At 37.6% G+C, this 18,045-nt stretch overlaps 4 protein-coding genes across 5 annotated transcripts; 3 read left to right on the plus strand and 1 right to left on the minus strand.

Annotated features, from left to right (window-relative positions):
* On the plus strand, positions 1-3,563 carry enkd1 (enkurin domain containing 1). 2 transcript variants are annotated; one of them, XM_010784217.1, is made up of 8 exons: positions 1-82; positions 855-945; positions 1,280-1,504; positions 1,707-1,879; positions 1,954-2,097; positions 2,193-2,341; positions 3,136-3,272; positions 3,389-3,563. In XM_010784217.1, the coding sequence occupies exons 2-8, from the start codon at positions 861-863 to the stop codon at positions 3,547-3,549; spliced, it is 1,074 nt and encodes a 357-aa protein (XP_010782519.1). In that variant the 5' UTR covers positions 1-82; positions 855-860; the 3' UTR covers positions 3,550-3,563. The 2 variants fall into 2 exon arrangements, with proteins under 2 accessions (XP_010782519.1, XP_010782520.1); XM_010784218.1 differs by having other exon boundaries at positions 2,199-2,341.
* Positions 3,564-4,262: 699 nt separating this feature from the next.
* polb (polymerase (DNA directed), beta) lies at positions 4,263-9,446 on the plus strand. Its single transcript, XM_010784219.1, has 14 exons — positions 4,263-4,465; positions 4,812-4,869; positions 5,333-5,399; positions 5,920-5,994; positions 6,120-6,178; positions 6,353-6,402; positions 6,564-6,615; positions 6,743-6,797; positions 6,876-6,948; positions 7,038-7,108; positions 7,231-7,317; positions 7,442-7,509; positions 8,179-8,318; positions 8,448-9,446. The coding sequence occupies exons 1-14, from the start codon at positions 4,405-4,407 to the stop codon at positions 8,540-8,542; spliced, it is 1,011 nt and encodes a 336-aa protein (XP_010782521.1). The 5' UTR covers positions 4,263-4,404; the 3' UTR covers positions 8,543-9,446.
* A 1,311-nt stretch (positions 9,447-10,757) lies between these two features.
* dynll1 (dynein, light chain, LC8-type 1) lies at positions 10,758-13,053 on the plus strand. Its single transcript, XM_010784220.1, has 3 exons — positions 10,758-10,863; positions 11,606-11,744; positions 12,659-13,053. The coding sequence occupies exons 2-3, from the start codon at positions 11,613-11,615 to the stop codon at positions 12,794-12,796; spliced, it is 270 nt and encodes an 89-aa protein (XP_010782522.1). The 5' UTR covers positions 10,758-10,863; positions 11,606-11,612; the 3' UTR covers positions 12,797-13,053.
* Positions 13,054-14,110: 1,057 nt separating this feature from the next.
* rpl6 (ribosomal protein L6) lies at positions 14,111-17,924 on the minus strand. Its single transcript, XM_010784241.1, has 5 exons — positions 17,898-17,924; positions 15,841-15,984; positions 14,718-14,766; positions 14,405-14,589; positions 14,111-14,294 (listed from the first exon to the last, which is right to left on the minus strand). The coding sequence occupies exons 1-5, from the start codon at positions 17,922-17,924 to the stop codon at positions 14,142-14,144; spliced, it is 558 nt and encodes a 185-aa protein (XP_010782543.1). The 3' UTR covers positions 14,111-14,141.
* Between the last annotated feature and the right edge of the window lie 121 nt (positions 17,925-18,045).

The following is an 18,045-nucleotide window of genomic DNA, read 5'->3' on the forward strand; positions in this document are numbered from 1 at the left end:
GAATTGAAACAAGTGTTGATACCTCGGCGTCATCGCTCTGTCTGAACAAAATCCTTAGTGATAAACAACAGTACAAATAAAGGTAAACAAACTGTCTTGACTATTCTAATGCATCGCAACCCGTTCCAGTTCTTTGGTCAACGTAAAGAATTCCAATATTTGTTAGTGACGTTTATCTTAAATCATTTCTGAGGAGGAATACGTCGAAGTGGATCGTGTTGATTAGCTAACTTTACAATAGGCTAGCGCTAGCTAATTAAGATAACATTAGCTTTATTTAGACAGCGTTTAGGCAACTTAACGTTAGAAAGCAATCTAACTCTTGATGAACTACATTTTGATTACTATAATATCAAGAACGACTCATTGATTTGTTCATTCATTCATTCACTCTCATACTGACTAACTATTGATTAACATATAAACGACAATTCTGTATAGTTAGTCATAGTATGATTTTATCATCTTCTAGGATATATATATCGCTAGAAAAATTGCTGCTATTACACCACCTGTAGTGCAGAGGTAATTAATTAGTTACTTATCTAGCTTGTCATTAAGTAAAATATTTCCTTAGCCTCTCAGTGCTGGCCTGGATATGTCCAGTAACTTTTCCCCAACCTCAAACGAGAATAGTTTTTTTGTTGTGTTTGGGATCCTTTATCAGTGTCCTAACATTATTCTTTCAGCCTCTGGTGTAAATACTCTTTAGCCAGGGCAAACCACTGCTCACTTTATGTTCAGACAAAAATACTTCTCTTTGCAGGCCCTTGCGATTCTGTTAGGTGCTGTTTCTGCTCAGCTGATACTGTAACTTTAACTGTTTTCATCTCCTTTTTTTGTAAAATGTGCAGCTTCAGATGTGTGAAGGACCTTCATCGATATCTGGGCCAATCCCCCCAGATCCTTCTCTGTTTCCACAGTACTACAAGCGACCTGCTTCAGGTTAGATGAAGCCTCTGGGCTCTGCTATATTAAACCCCCTTTAACAGTCTTTTTATTTTCCAATGAATTTGGGCAGTAAATAATATCTATTAGCTAAAGACTAACTCCAACTGTTGTTTCCATTGGGAATTTCAGTTCAATTTGAGTTAGTCTTTTGACATCCATGAGTGTGTTTTACGTTAAATAAATGATACGTTAAATAAATGATACACAAAAATCATATGCAGGAAACTGCTATTAAAGAGTAAATTTCTGTTCATATTTGATAACTCATTGTTTATCAACCAGTCATGAGCCTCAAGTGACCTTGTTCAGTTTTCCTTTCTTTCTCCAGCACGTGGCCGTTTAGAGGGAAACGACATTGGGAATGTGGCCCTCCTCTCAGGGCCGCTCGCTCCAGATCCTGTGTTGTACCCTCGCTGCTATAGTGCCCGTACCCCATCACATCCTCCCCGTATCGGCCCTAATGCCACCCATATTCTTGAACGCGGACAGAGAGGGGTAGTTGGGGAACTACTCAAACTAGGGGGTGTCTCTATCAGCCCTGTTCCCAAACAGAGTAAGTGCAATTGTTTGTTTTTTTGTCTTTGCTGAAAAAGAGTGGTTCTATTTTTTCTTGTGGTATACGTGTATCTTATTATTTTAGTTTTCCCTTTTTAATTTTTGAGTTGTTAAAGCAAGTAAGGTAGTTTGATTAAACACTTGCTTGATCCGAAAATGAAAAAGATATTGAAAAAACGTTTGTGATTCTTCACTCTCAGAACCGCGAGTACATGACTTTGGTAAAGAGAATGTGCGTCGGCTTAGGGAGATTCAGAGGCGCTGCAAAGAGCAGGAGTCCGAGAGGGCACTGTCTCGTCCAGCTCCAGTCAAAGCTCTTTGGACCTCCTCCAAATACGAGAACGTCCCATCCAGGGTGATGGTCCAACTACAGGTAGGGAGTATTGCACATTCTTAGGTTATAAATATGTCCTCTTGATCCCTTTTAATCAAGTCTCCTCCTTGCAGGTTTCTAGTCCAACTTCTAAACCACAGTGTCAAAACTTTCTGAAGGCCCATTCTACTGCTCCACCAAGACCACGCTCTAAAAACTCTGCTGTAACTTTGCAACAGCGGACCTCCTGCAACTCCATACAGGACCACGACTTGCAAGTGAGAAGTGAAAATAAGTGTTTATTCAGTTCAGAGAGTATTTATAAAGGAAAAAAAATTCCTCTTTTTTAAATTCTTTATATTTCTGTTTATGGATACAGTTACAGGTGCAAGGCCAGACGATAGACTTCGTAAAACATAATGCCCGTTCTGCAGGAAAAACTGGGATGCGTCGATCCCAGTCATTGACCAACCTTAGAGATAAGCCTGTGCCCATGGCAGTTAAGGGACAGGTGCCTCAATAGTGAGTATTCACATCAAATCTTCTATTTTAACTGAATATATTCTTGGGAACTTCTTGGATTCACAGGACATACAACTTCTTATAGGATTTAAATGCTTTTTCTATTAAAAAAAAGTATATGTTAAAAACCTATGACTCTTCCCAGCAAGCAACCATGTTTGTCTTTGTCTTGTGTCTTTATTAGGATCCCCATTAACACTAGCATGAGCATTGGCTATTCTTCCTGGGGTCCTCACACACTCAAAACATAAATAAACATACATACAACAAAATTAAAACAAAACAAAACAGCTCATCATTTCATGCAATTTACAGTGCTGTATGAAGTGAAAACTAAAATGGTCATCCAATTATCGCCATCCTAAGGCCAAACAAAAGCAAATACAAATAAGTGTACATAATAATAATATATGCATACATAGCCACAGGCACAGTTCAAATTTACTTTATAATACTTGAATATTTTTTAACAACCTTTTGAAATGTACTTGAGAATTTTCCTGAATGATGTGAACCGGTAAAGAGTTCCAGCTGATCATGGCTCTGTACATGACTGTTTTCTGTCCCATATTTGATTTAGATTTGGGTAATACAAACCTTCCTTCTATTGTTTGTCGTGTTTGATAGTTATATTGTGCATATTGCGCTATAAACCTTTGTGATAATATATCTGGTGAGTGAGTCACTATTTCTGACAAAATGTAATAAAATATAAGTTGATCTCTGTCAACTTATATTTTAGGATGACACCCTGTTACTCATTCCTGTTATCACTCTCATTGACACACATTCAGTCTGGAGGAAAGGAAGGAGAGGTGGCAAATAGAGGAGGAAGAGAAGAGGAGGAACGCCCCTGATCCTACAGCCCCGACTGGTCACACGCTGATGCCTGAAAATAAGAGACAGGAGACACTGAAGTCCCTCAAAGAGAGTATGTCTCTGTTGTTCTTTATTTCTGCCCTTGTATTAATGATATCAACACAACTTAAGCTACGACATGGGTAGTGAGTATTTGCTCTTCTAATTGTATTGATTTTGTTTCCTCAGCCCATCGCTCACTGGTGACGGAGCTGTTGTCATTCCCTCTCAAAGCTGACAATCTGAGTATTCGCTCACGTCGGGCTCATCTGGATTCTAGGCTTTCTGAAATTGAGGAAGCCATACAAATATTCTCCAGGGACAAAGTTTATGTGAAAATAGATTCCTAACAATTTAGAATCTGGAGAAGGTCCTGTATATGTGCTGCTTCATTAAGCATCATGTAAAATAATGCTGAACTTGTAGAATTCATGATTATTTATACGTTAGCAATTTTCATTTCTATAATACGAGTGATTATTCCATAAGGTCAACCATTGAGGCTACTGATAATCAGTTACTTAAAAAACAATTTACATGCTACTACAAAATATGCATTTTTAACCTACCAGATGCAATGTAAACTGTACATTAAAAACTGTTCCTTTGGTAAAACCTTGTTGGATGTGTTTTTCTTTTTGTGTAAAACTGATTGTAGGTTTGTAATAATTAATATTTTGGGAAGTGTATATATATAAAAAAACACTTCTTAATATTATGTTTGGCTTTTAATGCTGAAGATGTTGCAGACGGCTAAAGAAGTAATTATTTCTCTGTTTATCCGGATTGGATGAACTCCAGATTGGTTCTGTAAAACTGTCATGATGACACAACTCAGTGATCACATTGTAGAAAGAATATCTTTATTAGTAAATATATGTCCTTAATAATTTAAAGTATTGTACACAAACTTGGAATACCATTGAAGACGTTAATTTTATCCAATACACGTGTTTCTGTCTTCTACTTACGTTACGGTATATCGTTTTATGAAATTAAAAAGTGCCGTAAAAAAGGAAACCGCTGAGTATGTATGACGTGTTGACGCACGCCCCGCCCCCTGTGCGTACTTCGGTCATTGTTCGGCTTGAGCTAGCTAGTGTGCTAGTTAGAATCGTGCAAAGATTAAAGAGGTTTAGACTTCGTGCATTAATATAAGACCTTTAAGTCTTACAGCAGACATCTGAGAGCTTGTCAAAGCAACAATGAGCAAAAGGAAAGCGCCACAGGAATCCCCAAATGAGGGAATTACAGACTTTCTTGTCGGTACGTGAATGGAAGGGACGGTTGAGTTTGGCTAACAATAGCTAGCATAGCACCAGGGTTTAGTTTTTAAGTACAACTAAAAATACTTTGCACTAGAAGTAAATATTTGTAAAACAAATGTGCTAAATTATGTGGTTTGTGTGTCGTGTTTATCATATATAGTTTGCTTCGACCTAAAATCTGAGTTTTGTCAGCTCTGACGCTGATAGTCACCGTGTTGTCATTTAAAGGCTTCCTGCCTTCAGCTGGGTTGAGGGAATAAAACACATTGTGAACATAGTTTCAATACACTTCAGAGGTAAGAGGTAAATATAAAAACCATTCGATGTCTCTCTTGTCATTTCAGAGCTGGCCAATTATGAGAAAAACGTGAACAGGGCAATACACAAGTCCAACGCTTACAGGTAAGGTCTGAAGCTTCAGCAGTGAAAGTGCTTTGATAAGATGCCTGAAATACAACAAGGCATCTTAACAAAACAAATACATCAATATCAGATGCATATAGAGCATAAATCAAACTGCCAGTTTAAGAAACAATCAATTTACAGAAACGATTTTAGAGTTGTTTAATTCACTTAATTCATGTACAATTATGCACACTACAAACTACATCCTCCAAAATAACCATGAAGTAAAACATATATGAATACATTTCAATGTTTTAACATTCATAGAGGTAGGGTTTGTTGTTATGTTTTAGCCTGGCAAATGAGTGAATAATATATATAATGTTATATGGGAAAAGTAATTGAATATTAATTGTGATTTGGTATTCAAAGGCAGCTTTTTATCAACAAATGATTTGCTTCTTTAAAGTCCTTATCATGTTCTATTTTATATTAATCCTTTTGCTTTTTCCCTGTCTAGGAAAGCAGCATCAACCATTTCTAAGTACCCTAACAAAATCAGAAATGGCGAAGAGGCCAAGAAACTGGTATGTGCTCTGGATTTGGTTTCCTTAAAAACACATCAGTGAATGTTTGAAAAATGTGAACTGTTGACAATGATCAAGAGGCACATTTTGTTTAACAATAACAAACCTCGACACCGCAATGCAGAGTCCAGTCCTACAATAAATACTACTTTTTAGAAGGTTGTCATTTTTACTAGTTGTAGTGGAAGATGGTGCAAATATACTGGTTCTCATAGTGAATTCATAACATTTCCTATTTCTTGGATTCATTTATTATTATCCATCTTTGTATTGAACAGGGAAGCTGACTTGATGTTATTTCTGCTTTTCTGATGGTGTATTTCATGTAATGCTGCCTGGAAACTGGAAAGGACTCCATCACTGTGTGTCTTCTCTAGCACTACTCTGCTCTTGTTTCCGGGGACATGTAGAGCGCTCTGCTGCAGCCTTTGTTTGTCAATAGTACTACATCTTACATAACTGCTGCAAATAGCTCTATTCAGCTCTCTCAATTTTATTTTTTATTTTTACATTTCAACAGGAAGGTGTTGGAGCTAAAATATCAGAAAAGATTGATGAGTTCCTGCAAACTGGCACGCTACGGAAACTGGAAAAGGTTAGTGTTATATTTAATACACAGTCACGTGGTAATGTCTGAATAATGCTGCATTGTAAGAGTATGCGTATAAAATAGCTAACTTTAAATGTATTGCACAGACTGATAACTATTTTTTCCTCTAGATTCGTACCGATGACACCAGCTCTTCCATTAATTTCCTCACCAGAGTGACTGGAATTGGGTATGTCATTGGAAATCATCTAAATCAAATATTTATTAATTGGATATTCAAACTGAAATGCACCAGTTCAGCAGCCACTCCGGAGTGATGCAGGAATGTTTAGGATTTTAATACTGATATAGTTTTAATATAATGCTTCATGTTACCAAATGCATCTCCTTGTTCTGACTTCAGCCCTGCTGCTGCCAGGAAGTTCTTTGAAGAAGGGGTGAAGACGTTAGAAGGTCTGTTTATTATAATTTAAAAAAACATTTTGGTAGAAATGGCTGAACATTTTATATGATGTACAATATACCAATCTCAACACATGTGCACAATGTACATTTAGCTTTGGTGTGATTTATAATCGAGCAAGGCTTTTTTCTGTTTCTTGTTGTATTCTTAGATCTGAAAAAGATCGAGCACAAGCTAAACCATCATCAACAGATTGGACTCAGGTAAGTTTGGCTGGATGTTGTCTGTAAATGTGTAAATACATTCATTAAAACCCAAATAATCAAATATATTAAAGTCTTTCTCTAGTATCACTCCAGCTGTTTCATGAATTATTTTTGCTGCTTTCAGGTACTTCGAAGAATTTGAGAAAAGGATTCCACGTTCTGAAATGGAGCAGATGGAGGTAGTTGAAGTTTTAAAGTTTTTGTTATCTTCTATTACATTTTATTGAGAGTTTTCTTAAACCGTGTGTTTTGTTTAGACTTTTATTCATGAAGAGTTGAAGAAGGTCGACACAGAATATATTGGGACGATCTGTGGAAGCTACAGGAGAGGTACAACTTTCCCTTCAAGTTGAATTTAAGTTAATAGTAGTTCAAACTCCATTATTCAAGCTATTGATTCACATGTTCATAATTTCCAGGTGCAGCATCGAGTGGTGATATTGATATTTTGCTGACCCACCCAGACTACACCTCTGAGACTGAGAAGCAGGTAAGACTCTTCTCTTGGGTATCTCGTTCAAAATCAGTATACCGTCGATATTAAGATTAACTGCGGTTTGACTTTTGTCATCTTTTAACAATTTATTTTGTTGGATTTATCTTCTTTTACAGCCTAAGCTCCTTCATGTCGTGGTGGAACATTTCGAGTCCATTGGGTTTGTGACTGACAATATGTCCAAAGGAGACACCAAGTACATGGTGAGGCTTGTAGTTATTATCTCTCTGGTGCTCAGCTGTATGTGTGATCGATGTGTAACACAGTCAGTTCCCAGTGCATAAAGAACATCACTGTGGTCACAATGTGCTGGATTTTGTTTTCTAGGGAGTCAGCCAGCTTCAGAAGAGCGTAGAGGATGAGGAAGAATACCTTCACAGGCGTATTGATATCAGGTGCCCTTCTTTATATTGCTCATATCTATCCTCTTTAGGGATGCACCAATGAATGGGCCTCTCGAGGAAACTGTCCGGTCGATCCGATATTATATCTCACACTTACACACATGTACTGCATGATGGTCTTATGTCACACACGTAGCAGCACAGACATTACAATCACAGCCACACACATTTACATTATTGTTAAATACTGATTTTGAAATACTTTTGTATTGATGTTTTGGATATATAATTAATAGTGGCCTTGTACTTTCTGTATAAAAACAATTATGATTTCATTAAGAAATAGAGAGCAGATGGATAGTGTTCTAAATAAAACTGAATTATTTACAAAATAAACTATAATACTTTTCCTTTATTCTCCTATGATATGCATGAACCTTACAAGTCAATATTGAAAATAAGGTACAGAAATATTTATGTATGCTGTTAAATATAGTTCTTAGAAAGAAAGACAAATTGGAAAGGTACGGTCAGGCTTTTAAGAAATCAGGAAATGCAATTGCTGCATCTCTAATTATTTTCCAATGAAAACATTGCCTCTACGTACAACAATACTCAAGAGGCCCAGTACAGAAGAATATACCAAGTAAAGAAGCAGCTTTCTGTACTACTTTCTCTGTCTCTACTGCTCCCTGACTGATTGTTCTCCATTTCCCCAAGGTTAATTCCCAAGGACCAGTACTACTGTGGAGTTCTGTATTTCACTGGAAGTGATATCTTCAATAAAAACATGAGAACTCATGCTCTGGAGAAAGGCTTCACTCTCAATGAGTACACCATACGGCCTGTTGGAGTCACTGGTGAGTCTCAGTCCAATGTGACATATGACCCTGCTCACTCTGTCAGCCATGTGGTTCTTCTAGCATCAATCCGTAATCAATGATTCATGCTCTAACTATCAGCTATTTTCCTCTCTCTATCTGTTGTAGGTGTGGCAGGGGAGCCTCTGATGGTGGATAGTGAGAGAGACATCTTTGAATACATCCACTACAAATACAAAGAGCCAAGTGAGCGCAGCCAGTGAAGTTTACAGATACTGTACATCTGCATTGGAAACTACAGCTTTCCTATAAACAAGATCGGAAGCATGTGTACACTGTATATGTTAGTATACCGTACAACTATGTTCTGAAAAAAATAACAACTGAAAACGAATCATCCCCTTTTAATGACTTTTCAACCCAAATGCATACACTTCTTGCAAAACAAAATTATAATTTAGATTTATTTTTTGTTTGATTTTCCCATAGCGTATCTTTGTAAAGACTTATTGGGCTCCTTTTTTAAATCATGCTCTCAACAGTAATTTTATTTTTTACAACGCATATACATTTCACTTTTTATATAGCACCCTTTAACGCTTTGTTGTGCAAACATGTTTTTATAACTGTTACACATTCAGACACCATAGCGGTACTGCGGTTGTTCTTACTTTATGTCAATCTTTTTTTCTTTCTTATCTCAATCACCATGGACATTCAAGAATCCCTGTTTTTAAACTTGTGAGTATTTATTTTCCAATTTGGGCAAACTGATGAAACGGAAGTAAAGAATGCAATAAGGCAAATGTGATTTGTGGTTAAGGGGCTCCATGTTGGAACAAAAAGATCATCAATGTGTTGAGATGTGTTCCAGTTGTTGATTGATGTGTGAATGTTACTATGGTAGATTTGTTTCTCTTGCATTTGGTTGTGTGAACATTTTTACTTATATGATATTATTGTGCTTATATGGGTGGCATTTAGAAAGTATAAAAGTAATACAGTTATTCAACTGAAATACTGCTACCATGAACCTTGGTGATACAGACTTGAATCTGTATTGCAAAACTTAAATATTAGGATATGGACTCTGTTTAGTTTTCTTTATGGGGAGGATTGTAACCTTTTCTAAAAAGATATTTAACAAAATAAAACCATGGAAAACTGTATGTGTCTTTTTGTCAAGTGTAGTCATAATATCTGGTCTGATATTATTTGGGATCATCGGGTCACATGACATAGAAGGTGTTGAAAGAAATATAAAGGTTTGCCTAAATGAACTAAGTCCAATAAACAGATGTGTCTCCCGTGAATTCAGTATAGTAATAAGGCTAATCAAAAGAAAATAGTGCTGAATATCGCTAAAAATAATATTTAACCCAGGGTGGACTAAAAGGTGTGTGTGTGTTCTCCAGTGAATTAATAAATGGTATGGAGTTGAAGTCACTTGGTCACATGACATGTAAGCTTTTAAAGAAATTAAGGGGAAACAAACTAATTTTTACATTCGCATTAAATAGAAGGTGAACTCAAATCCAAATAAAAAGGAGTGGTCTTAATATGGATAGATATGGAATGTATTGAAATAGAAATTACACTTTTTAACACACATGTTAAATTATCCTTAAAATATTCTTGTAAAAATAGTTGGTACAATAAAAAGTTCATATTTGTCCAGTGTACTAAAACAATGATTGGATTTTGAGTCTTTTTGAAAAAGACATAGCCTACAGTAGGCTACTACTAGGATTTTATTTTTAAAGAAAAACTGAACCGCAACTTGTTATGTTGCATACTATCATTTATAAATATGTATTCAATGTTTTATCCTTTTTTATGAAACTCTGCCATGACATACTGGATTGGTCATTATTAATCTTTTTTGCACACACTGCTGTATTGTGTTGCACTGTTGGTGGAGCCTGTGGCCTAAGATTTTCATCGCCACAACTACACTGTAGCTATGACCAGCGCCATGACTAATAAAAGCTGAAAAAAGGTAATTTTGTGATTTTGTAAATGTTTTATGCCTTTATCTAAATGTAACTTGTACCCGCGCTATGGCATAAGGATACAAGCATAAGTCATGTATTGAACCAATAAGTTTACCTTTCCAGTTAGAAATAAATATGTTGCTTCTTCCAACAAAAATGTTTCACATTGAGTAGGGCTACATTTTCTTTAACTTCACTTACAACATGGTTGTAAACTAAGTACTAAAATATCCTGCCTAGTGCCTACCATCAGTGAGGCATGGACCATAGAATAACAGAGTGTTGGTTTTAAAAGAAAGTTATTTAGCATCTTTGGCATTAGCAATTTATTTACAGTGGTTGCCGCGGTAACGACCGTGCCGCAAGGCATGATGGTTTGAAATAAAATGCTAGCAGAAATACCCGAGACATTGGCCTGTACCAGCCAATGACAGCGCCCTGTGCATTAATAACAGCCAATGAGGATATGGCAAGGCAGCAGTCTTCTACCGCTACACACCCACATTACTTTTTTGTCAACCACTTCGCGGGAGTTGTCACAACAGGAGCGGTCATCTCTTTAAAACTAGACAACACTATACGAGAGACTAGTAAGTACATTTAACAATTTCACATTTTTAAATGACTGCATGTGTACTTTACTTAGTTTTCATCTTTATCAACACGATTAAATCTGTGCCGACTGTTAGACGATGTTTATTTTTCCTTTTGCAATATGAATGAGTAGCTAGTTATAGCAACCGTTAGCAAATGAAAGGCTCGTCGTCGTTGAATATGCATGTCTCGATGTCTGTTAGCAAACCCCCATGACACCTTACTTCGGATAAGTCATATTTATCACAAACGTTATGTTATTATAAGAAATGTGCCTTTTTCTGGTATCCTGCACGTTAGGGCAAATGAGGCTTGCCCTTTCGCTGCTTTATAATGTTAGGTAACGTTAGTGGAAAATGGTCTTTCATTTAGTTTAATAGGATCCTGGATTAAACCTTGGACAAAATTGAGACGATAATCTAAAATGTCTTGCGTATCCATAGAAACTACGCAGCGCGCGCATCCTTTGAGCTTGATGGAAGTTGTTATGCAACACTTGTAGAAACGGCTAGTTCACATTATGTGTCAATTATTATGTAACGATAACTCGTCACCGACAAACGTAAACTATTTTCTTTGCTTAACTGGGTGATGACAACCAAGTACGTTAACCATACCGTATCGTTTCAGTCAATCAATGACAAGGACTGTTGGGATGCTCAGGGTCTTTTGCATTGTGTGTGTGCGCCAATGCGCCCGTGAAGATGATAAATCCTCCGCTGTATTTTGGTTTCCCAGGGCAACCATGTCTGACAGAAAGGCAGTGATCAAAAATGCCGACATGTCGGAGGACATGCAGCAGGACGCCGTGGAGTGTGCCACTCAAGCCCTGGAGAAGTACAACATCGAGAAAGATATTGCTGCATACATCAAGAAGGTAAATACTACTGCTGACGCATCTTCCATTCATTAAAAGTCTTAAAGTAGATTCAAACAAAGTTAATCTTTAACCTGCTGACTTTTGAGCAACATGTAGTATTTCAAAGAAATGGACTTAATTCAAAAAACAAAACCAGTCGTTGGCAATTTAAAATCTTGGATTTTAGGTCTGTTAAGCAAAACGAGAATCTAACGCATTACAAATATGCTTTTTAAATTATAGGGCTACATTTGATTTACATTAATAAAGAGATGCATATTTGCAGTAGACAGTATTTCAAATGCACAAACGAAAAGAAACTGGAATGTGGCGACGTTAAGCTATTTGCGCTCACTGGAAAACCCATCCGGGCATCATTCACGTTTCACCCTAGCCTGGTATTTGTAATTGTTTCCACTCTTCCTGAGGAAACAAGTTCCTCTTGGATGGTCTGTTCTCCAGAAGCCAACATGCCCACATTTTGTATCTCCATAGTGACATTCCTGATCAAAGTAGGGAGGACCACACCTTTTTATTGTCATACAAAACCGCTGGAATATTACCTTTTGAGCTTCTATATGTTGGGAATTTGCAATATAAAATGCATTTTTACCCAGAAGATCATTGAAAGGGAAAAAAAAGATGCTTATCAAACAAATTAGTTATAAATTCAACTTAAGTTTAACATTTCTAAGTAAGAAATGTGTGCGTCTTGATCGTGGCCCATTGTTCACAATAAATCAACCATATCCAGTTACAAAAAAGTTGTTGATACGTAAACATGTATTACTTGTTTGTTGTGATATAGCATATGAAACTACAAATAAGAAACATTACTTCACCATATAAGCATTTAATAATGTATTTTGTTTTGACCTCCAAACATGTTGGACCACAAATGTTTGATGAATACATTTCTTCGCCCCTCACAGGAGTTTGACAAGAAATACAACCCCACCTGGCACTGCATCGTTGGGAGGAACTTTGGCAGCTACGTGACCCATGAGACCAAGCATTTCATTTACTTCTACTTGGGTCAAGTCGCCATCCTGCTGTTCAAGTCGGGCTGAGAGAATGCATTTTCTCTAAATCAGCTGACCATACTACATACAGTACTGACTGATTCGACAAAGGCACTTATCATTCCTTGGCAAGGGGCCGCTGCCTTTTTCTGTGCTGCTTTCTACTTTGTTCTGTTTTTGAGGATAAAAAAAAAACGTGGCCATGTTAAAGAGATGAAACACTTGTATTTATTTTTGTCTTGTTACATTAGACATGTCATTTTTTTAATTAAAGTGTAGCTGTTAAGCTGTCTGGGTCCAATGTCTGGTGTGGTCACTTCATTATACACTAACTGAACCAGGAGATTGGTAATATTAGCAAAAGGCATAAAATTACAAGTGGGATAAAATCCTATATTTGCAGTGAACAGTGGAGTGACTAAATATGCAATTCACATTTTTCCGCCATAATTTGAAAGACAAGTCACTCGTCATGCCAGCTTCTTAGAGCTTTTGTAGTAGAACAATTACCTTTGGCTATATCTGATGCTCATTTATGGTTGATTGCAAGGGAACAAAACAGAATAAACCTGGTGAAATATAACGCATTTGAATGTTCAAACTCTTTAAATTGACTGTACTAAAGTATTTAAAAATATATTTCAATTCATTTGTATGCCATGTCCCACTCCATTTTAAAAAGGGGAACATTCCAGAGATGGCAAAGTACTCACATCCTTTACTCAAGAAGTTCAGATACTAGTGTTTTAAAATACTGTGATAGTCTAACTGATTTAAATAGCAGCTGACCTCACTTTAAAACAAGTCTGTTAATGAATGTTTTGATGCTGAACAACGACAATTACGTTTTCATTGGTCCCTTTGAAAACCAGGAAATTATGAATTCAAGTGTTAAAAATAGACCCTCAATTACTAATCACACCATCTAACAAATTAAACAAACTAGTATTGAAAAAGTAAGTAGAAAGTACAGGTATGTGTAAAAAGTCGTCGAAAAATAAGTAGTGGAGTACTGATACCAGAAAAATGTACTTAAGTAATGAAGTATTTGTACTACACTACTTCCCACCTGTTGATTAATCAAATTACTAGTTTTGCAGATCGGTTTTCATACCCACTTCATGAAATACAGGCATAGTTATGCAATTAACCATTAGCTGTAATGCACAACATTAAAACTAATTTTAATTACTGTCAATTACTATTATCAAAAATAATCCATATGCAACTAGAGGTGAGTGCTTCGTTTTAAAACCATCATCTACTTTAAAAATGCAGGATTTGTAGCACAGGCTTTTTAGTACAACTTCCATCATTGACTTTACATACTCAGCTTCAGCACAAATGAGGCAGGAAAGATGATTAGATGGTGGTACTGTTTATTACAACACATTTAGAAAACCAGCTTGTGTGGAAAGACTCCATTAGACAGGCTGAAGGAAGAGCGAAGGTATCCTTTGAGCTGAGGTACTTTCTTGATGAGGGGCAGGAGCTGAGCGTCCACCGCTTTCTGGTCCTCTTTCCTCTGCTCGGTCAGCTGGTACTTCTGCAGAGACATGGAGAAGAAATCCGTAAGTGATGTAAAAATGTGGAAGGCAAAGTCCTGTTGAAATGTTCAAAGTAAGGCATTAAAAGACAATAGCCCAGTTAGTTCACCTCTTTCTCTGTATCGAAGATCTCTCCCTCCTGGTGGCGGGGCTTCCTCAGCTTCTTCTTCTTGAAGTAGGCATCGTTCAGAGTTTTGGGGATCTTCATGCCAGTGATGTCAACTTTGGTGTTGGTGGCAATGGAGAACTTCTGGTGAGCCCTGCGCAGGGGTACTCTGTTTAGCGCAAGAGGGCCTACACACGCAAAAAGGAAAATAGCAACGTTAAGAAAAGTAGAAAGATGTCCAAATAATTGCTGTTCTAATGTCACTGAGCTTAAATGTGAAGGTAACAGCAAGTGCACCAAAAACATTTATCCTTACCAGTGACAAGCAGGAGACCACTTGAGAGCTGCTTCAGGAACACCACACGCTGAAAGACAAAAATCAAGTCTCTTTAGGATCAACCTTTTGTACTGGAGTTAAACACCATTCAGCTCAATTAGTGAGCTTATAAGAAAACAGTCATTTGTGCCATTTGGTTAAGACATGTTAAATGGCTGCATCCATTCCATGGTTTTGAGAATGGAGAAAAATAAATCTGACACTCCTAATTATAACAGGAAGACTGTCATATTCACTTCTGAAACATTATTTAGGTCAGCTACTGCTCAAAGTGTGTGTGGGCACACTAGCATGCCTCCATAACTTGCCCATGCATCATTTGAGTGTGGGAGTTAAAGACAATGTCTGTGGACCTGAGGTTATGTGATTATAGTGATGCATCATGCACACTTGTCAGAAAACTCATTTTTTATTCACGATAACATGGGGCTGTTTTCTGGAGGGGCAATATCTATAGATACGTGGGTTGTACATGCGTCTTTATAAGAATGTACGTTGGGGAGAACCGAGCATCCATTATGTTGCCACTGCTAGACAGTTACATTTGTGACAGTACAACAACAAGCACAAGTCCACCTCTGATGCAATTAGTAAAACACACCAATGCCTTGATAAAAATGATGTACAGTGAAATATTGTGCAATAGGAGGCATACAAATAGAAAAGAGATGGCATTTCCAAATTCAGTAATTTAACATTACACTCCAATTCCATTATTGAGGCTGTAACCAGGAGTTGAGCAGCGTTGGGTTTAGAAGATTTCGAGGTTCAATTACTTAACATGAAAATGATTAAACATGACGCTAGGCTAGCAGTCATTTCAAAAAGAATTCACCCATTCAGTTCATTTTTATGCAGGCCAATTACCCTCTTTTAGCCCTGAAGCAGAGAGAAAAAATAATCCCGACACCAGACTGTAATCTCAACATTACTTTATGTATAATATTTCATGGCTTTGATCGTACAAAGAATATATGTATGCTTCCTAACACACTAGAAGAATCTTAGCACTTTTGGCCTGTGTTGTTAATGTCCTCATTACTGATAATCCCTGAACATTAAAATAAATTGAAAGGGAAGACCCGCGAGAAATGATTCTCACCTTTCCACGGTGGCGGCCAGTGAGCAGGATGAGGACAGTTCCTGGGGTGATGGAGCTGCGCAGCTTCCTCTTGTGCTGGCTGAAGGGTTTCTTCCCGTGGCTCCTCAGTTTACGGGGAACATCTTCTGTGGGGTAGTAGCGGGGCTACAGAAGGAGCACATGGAAATAAACATTACAGTGCATGACATTAAGGATTTTGGGAGATGGCCCTGTGGGCCATCTAAGCTAATTTACAGATGGCCCTGAACCCAATAGAGATTGCCCTGAAAAATGTGCGCGGGCGAAATGGCACGAAGGGTTTGGGGGGCCTCCCCCTAGAAAATTTAGATTTTTGCAGGTCTTACTGTAGATGCTGTCTGGTGCATTCTCTAGACTGAATTATAAGATGAACCACCACAAAATTATATTGTACAATTTTTTATTATTTCATTTTTGTTTGCTCTTGTTTACTCGCTTGCATGCCCTGCATAGCTATAAGAAATACTTAAGTTGTTGGTCAAGACACTTTCCATCTGATGAAGGCAAATGCCTTCCCAGATGTAAAAAAGTAGAAAACATTACATTCAGTTGTAACTGCCAAAACAAACATTATTTACACTATTATGGCCCCTGTTAAAAATGTTTGTAATGTTATCTACTGTAAGTTGGTCGAATGAATGCTTCCTCATCCGGAAGCTGACCGAGCAGACCCGAGCAGCAGTCGAGAGGAGCCGAGCGCATCCGCGAAGCACACAACATGGTGACGTCGGAGTTCCCGTTAGCCGGCAAATCTAAATCTCTTCGGTCAAAATATTTTCCCTTTAGCGCAATACCGCTTCAGTTGCGCCACTTATGTGACAGACAAGAAGAGTATGTGACAGACAAGAAGAGTATGTGACAGACAAAAATAGTCAATTCTAATGTCTAACACGTAATGTGGAGAAAGAGATGTCCTGTCTGGGTTGATTGTGCGTTGATCTGTTGGTAATGCCTCGGGGTTCCGGTGGGCATGTAAACAAATGCATAATGCTGCGCTATACTTTGTGGCCTCACCCGGTTGCATAGCGACACTTATTGTTTAGGTGTCTTTTAATAAGCAGGTAGTCATATCATTAGCAAGAACTAGCTGGATCTGATCGATATGGACATAAACGCGAGTGAAGTCTAATCTGACGGGAGAGAGAGATCAGCTGCTGCTGACGAGTCGACACGCAGCTCTGCATGATCACATGCAGCGGTGAGCGGACAAAACACACACTTCAGGTTAGAATATCACTCGTAGCTATTTTAATTACCTATCAAACTATCTAAACTAGTTATAGATATGTTTAGTTTTACTGTCGGGTCACTCATTACTGGATCCGCGAGCTGCATGATACTGGCATAATAGATTGCCCGATCGGGAAACCAGCAGGTGAGGCTTCATGGCCCGAGCTAAATACTAGATGGCTCGTGTGTTGGTGTGTGTGTGTGTGTGTGGTGTGTGTGGTGTGTGTGTGTGTTGTGTGTGTGTGTGTGTGTGTGTGTGGTGTGTGTGTGAAGACATAACATACTCTCCAAGGGTCCAACTTAACTCTGCTTATATAACATTACAAGTCTCCACAACACAAATTATAAGTACTCTTATAACACAGTAACAAGTTTACTATTCTTTTTGTTTGTAACACGGTATTCGTATAAACAGGGGAGTATACATTCTATTCTTATTATAATGTTTGAACTTTTATAGGGAGCTTCACTTGTAAGTTTGCTAGTTTTTATACGCTAAATTAAACGCTAATTAGCGCTAATTTATAAAAATTAGCTACTGTCGGGATTATATACAACACGAAAAACTGGGATTAATGGTGAAGTAAGTTACTGTTTAGTTTTTTTAGGAATAGTTAAACACAAGTTTAACACAAACTTTTCATTTTTTGATTACCAACAAGGAAACACAAATTGAAAGTCGACGACTTCACCTTTTACCCTCTTCTGCAGTGTATTGGTCGCTACAGTTTTATAGGGTATTCGGGTCTTCTTCTGTTAGGTTTGTCTCGGCTGCTTTTGCTCATTACCGAACCAAGGAAATCCCTGACCAAGAACAGGAATTTCTCCTTTGACATTTTACAAACCCGACACAGTCATTTAATGAGCGATGGGGGGATCAACGTACCTAAGTGTCATTAACTGACATTTATAAAGGCTGTCATTAAATGACATTTATAAAATCGCCATTTAATCGAA

Source organism: Notothenia coriiceps, unplaced genomic scaffold (assembly GCF_000735185.1).
Source record: "Notothenia coriiceps isolate Sejong01 unplaced genomic scaffold, NC01 NC01_scaffold00026228, whole genome shotgun sequence".
Classification (NCBI taxonomy): Eukaryota; Metazoa; Chordata; class Actinopteri; order Perciformes; family Nototheniidae; genus Notothenia; species Notothenia coriiceps.

Coding starts and splice junctions, on each gene's coding strand:
- enkd1 (XM_010784217.1), top strand. CDS start 861: ATGTGTGAAGGACCTTCATCGATATCTGGGCCAATCCCCCCAGATCCT. Junction 1,505..1,706: donor CAGCCCTGTTCCCAAACAGA/GTAAGTGCAATT, acceptor CTTCACTCTCAG/AACCGCGAGTACATGACTTT. Junction 1,880..1,953: donor GGGTGATGGTCCAACTACAG/GTAGGGAGTATT, acceptor TCCTCCTTGCAG/GTTTCTAGTCCAACTTCTAA.
- polb (XM_010784219.1), top strand. CDS start 4,405: ATGAGCAAAAGGAAAGCGCCACAGGAATCCCCAAATGAGGGAATTACA. Junction 5,995..6,119: donor CGCTACGGAAACTGGAAAAG/GTTAGTGTTATA, acceptor TTTTTCCTCTAG/ATTCGTACCGATGACACCAG. Junction 8,319..8,447: donor ACGGCCTGTTGGAGTCACTG/GTGAGTCTCAGT, acceptor TATCTGTTGTAG/GTGTGGCAGGGGAGCCTCTG.
- rpl6 (XM_010784241.1), bottom strand. CDS start 17,924: ATGTCAAAGGAGAAATTCCTGTTCTTG. Junction 14,590..14,717: donor TGGTCTCCTGCTTGTCACTG/GTAAGGATAAAT, acceptor TTGCGTGTGTAG/GCCCTCTTGCGCTAAACAGA. Junction 14,295..14,404: donor TCTTCGATACAGAGAAAGAG/GTGAACTAACTG, acceptor ATGTCTCTGCAG/AAGTACCAGCTGACCGAGCA.
- dynll1 (XM_010784220.1), top strand. CDS start 11,613: ATGTCTGACAGAAAGGCAGTGATCAAAAATGCCGACATGTCGGAGGAC. Junction 11,745..12,658: donor TTGCTGCATACATCAAGAAG/GTAAATACTACT, acceptor CGCCCCTCACAG/GAGTTTGACAAGAAATACAA.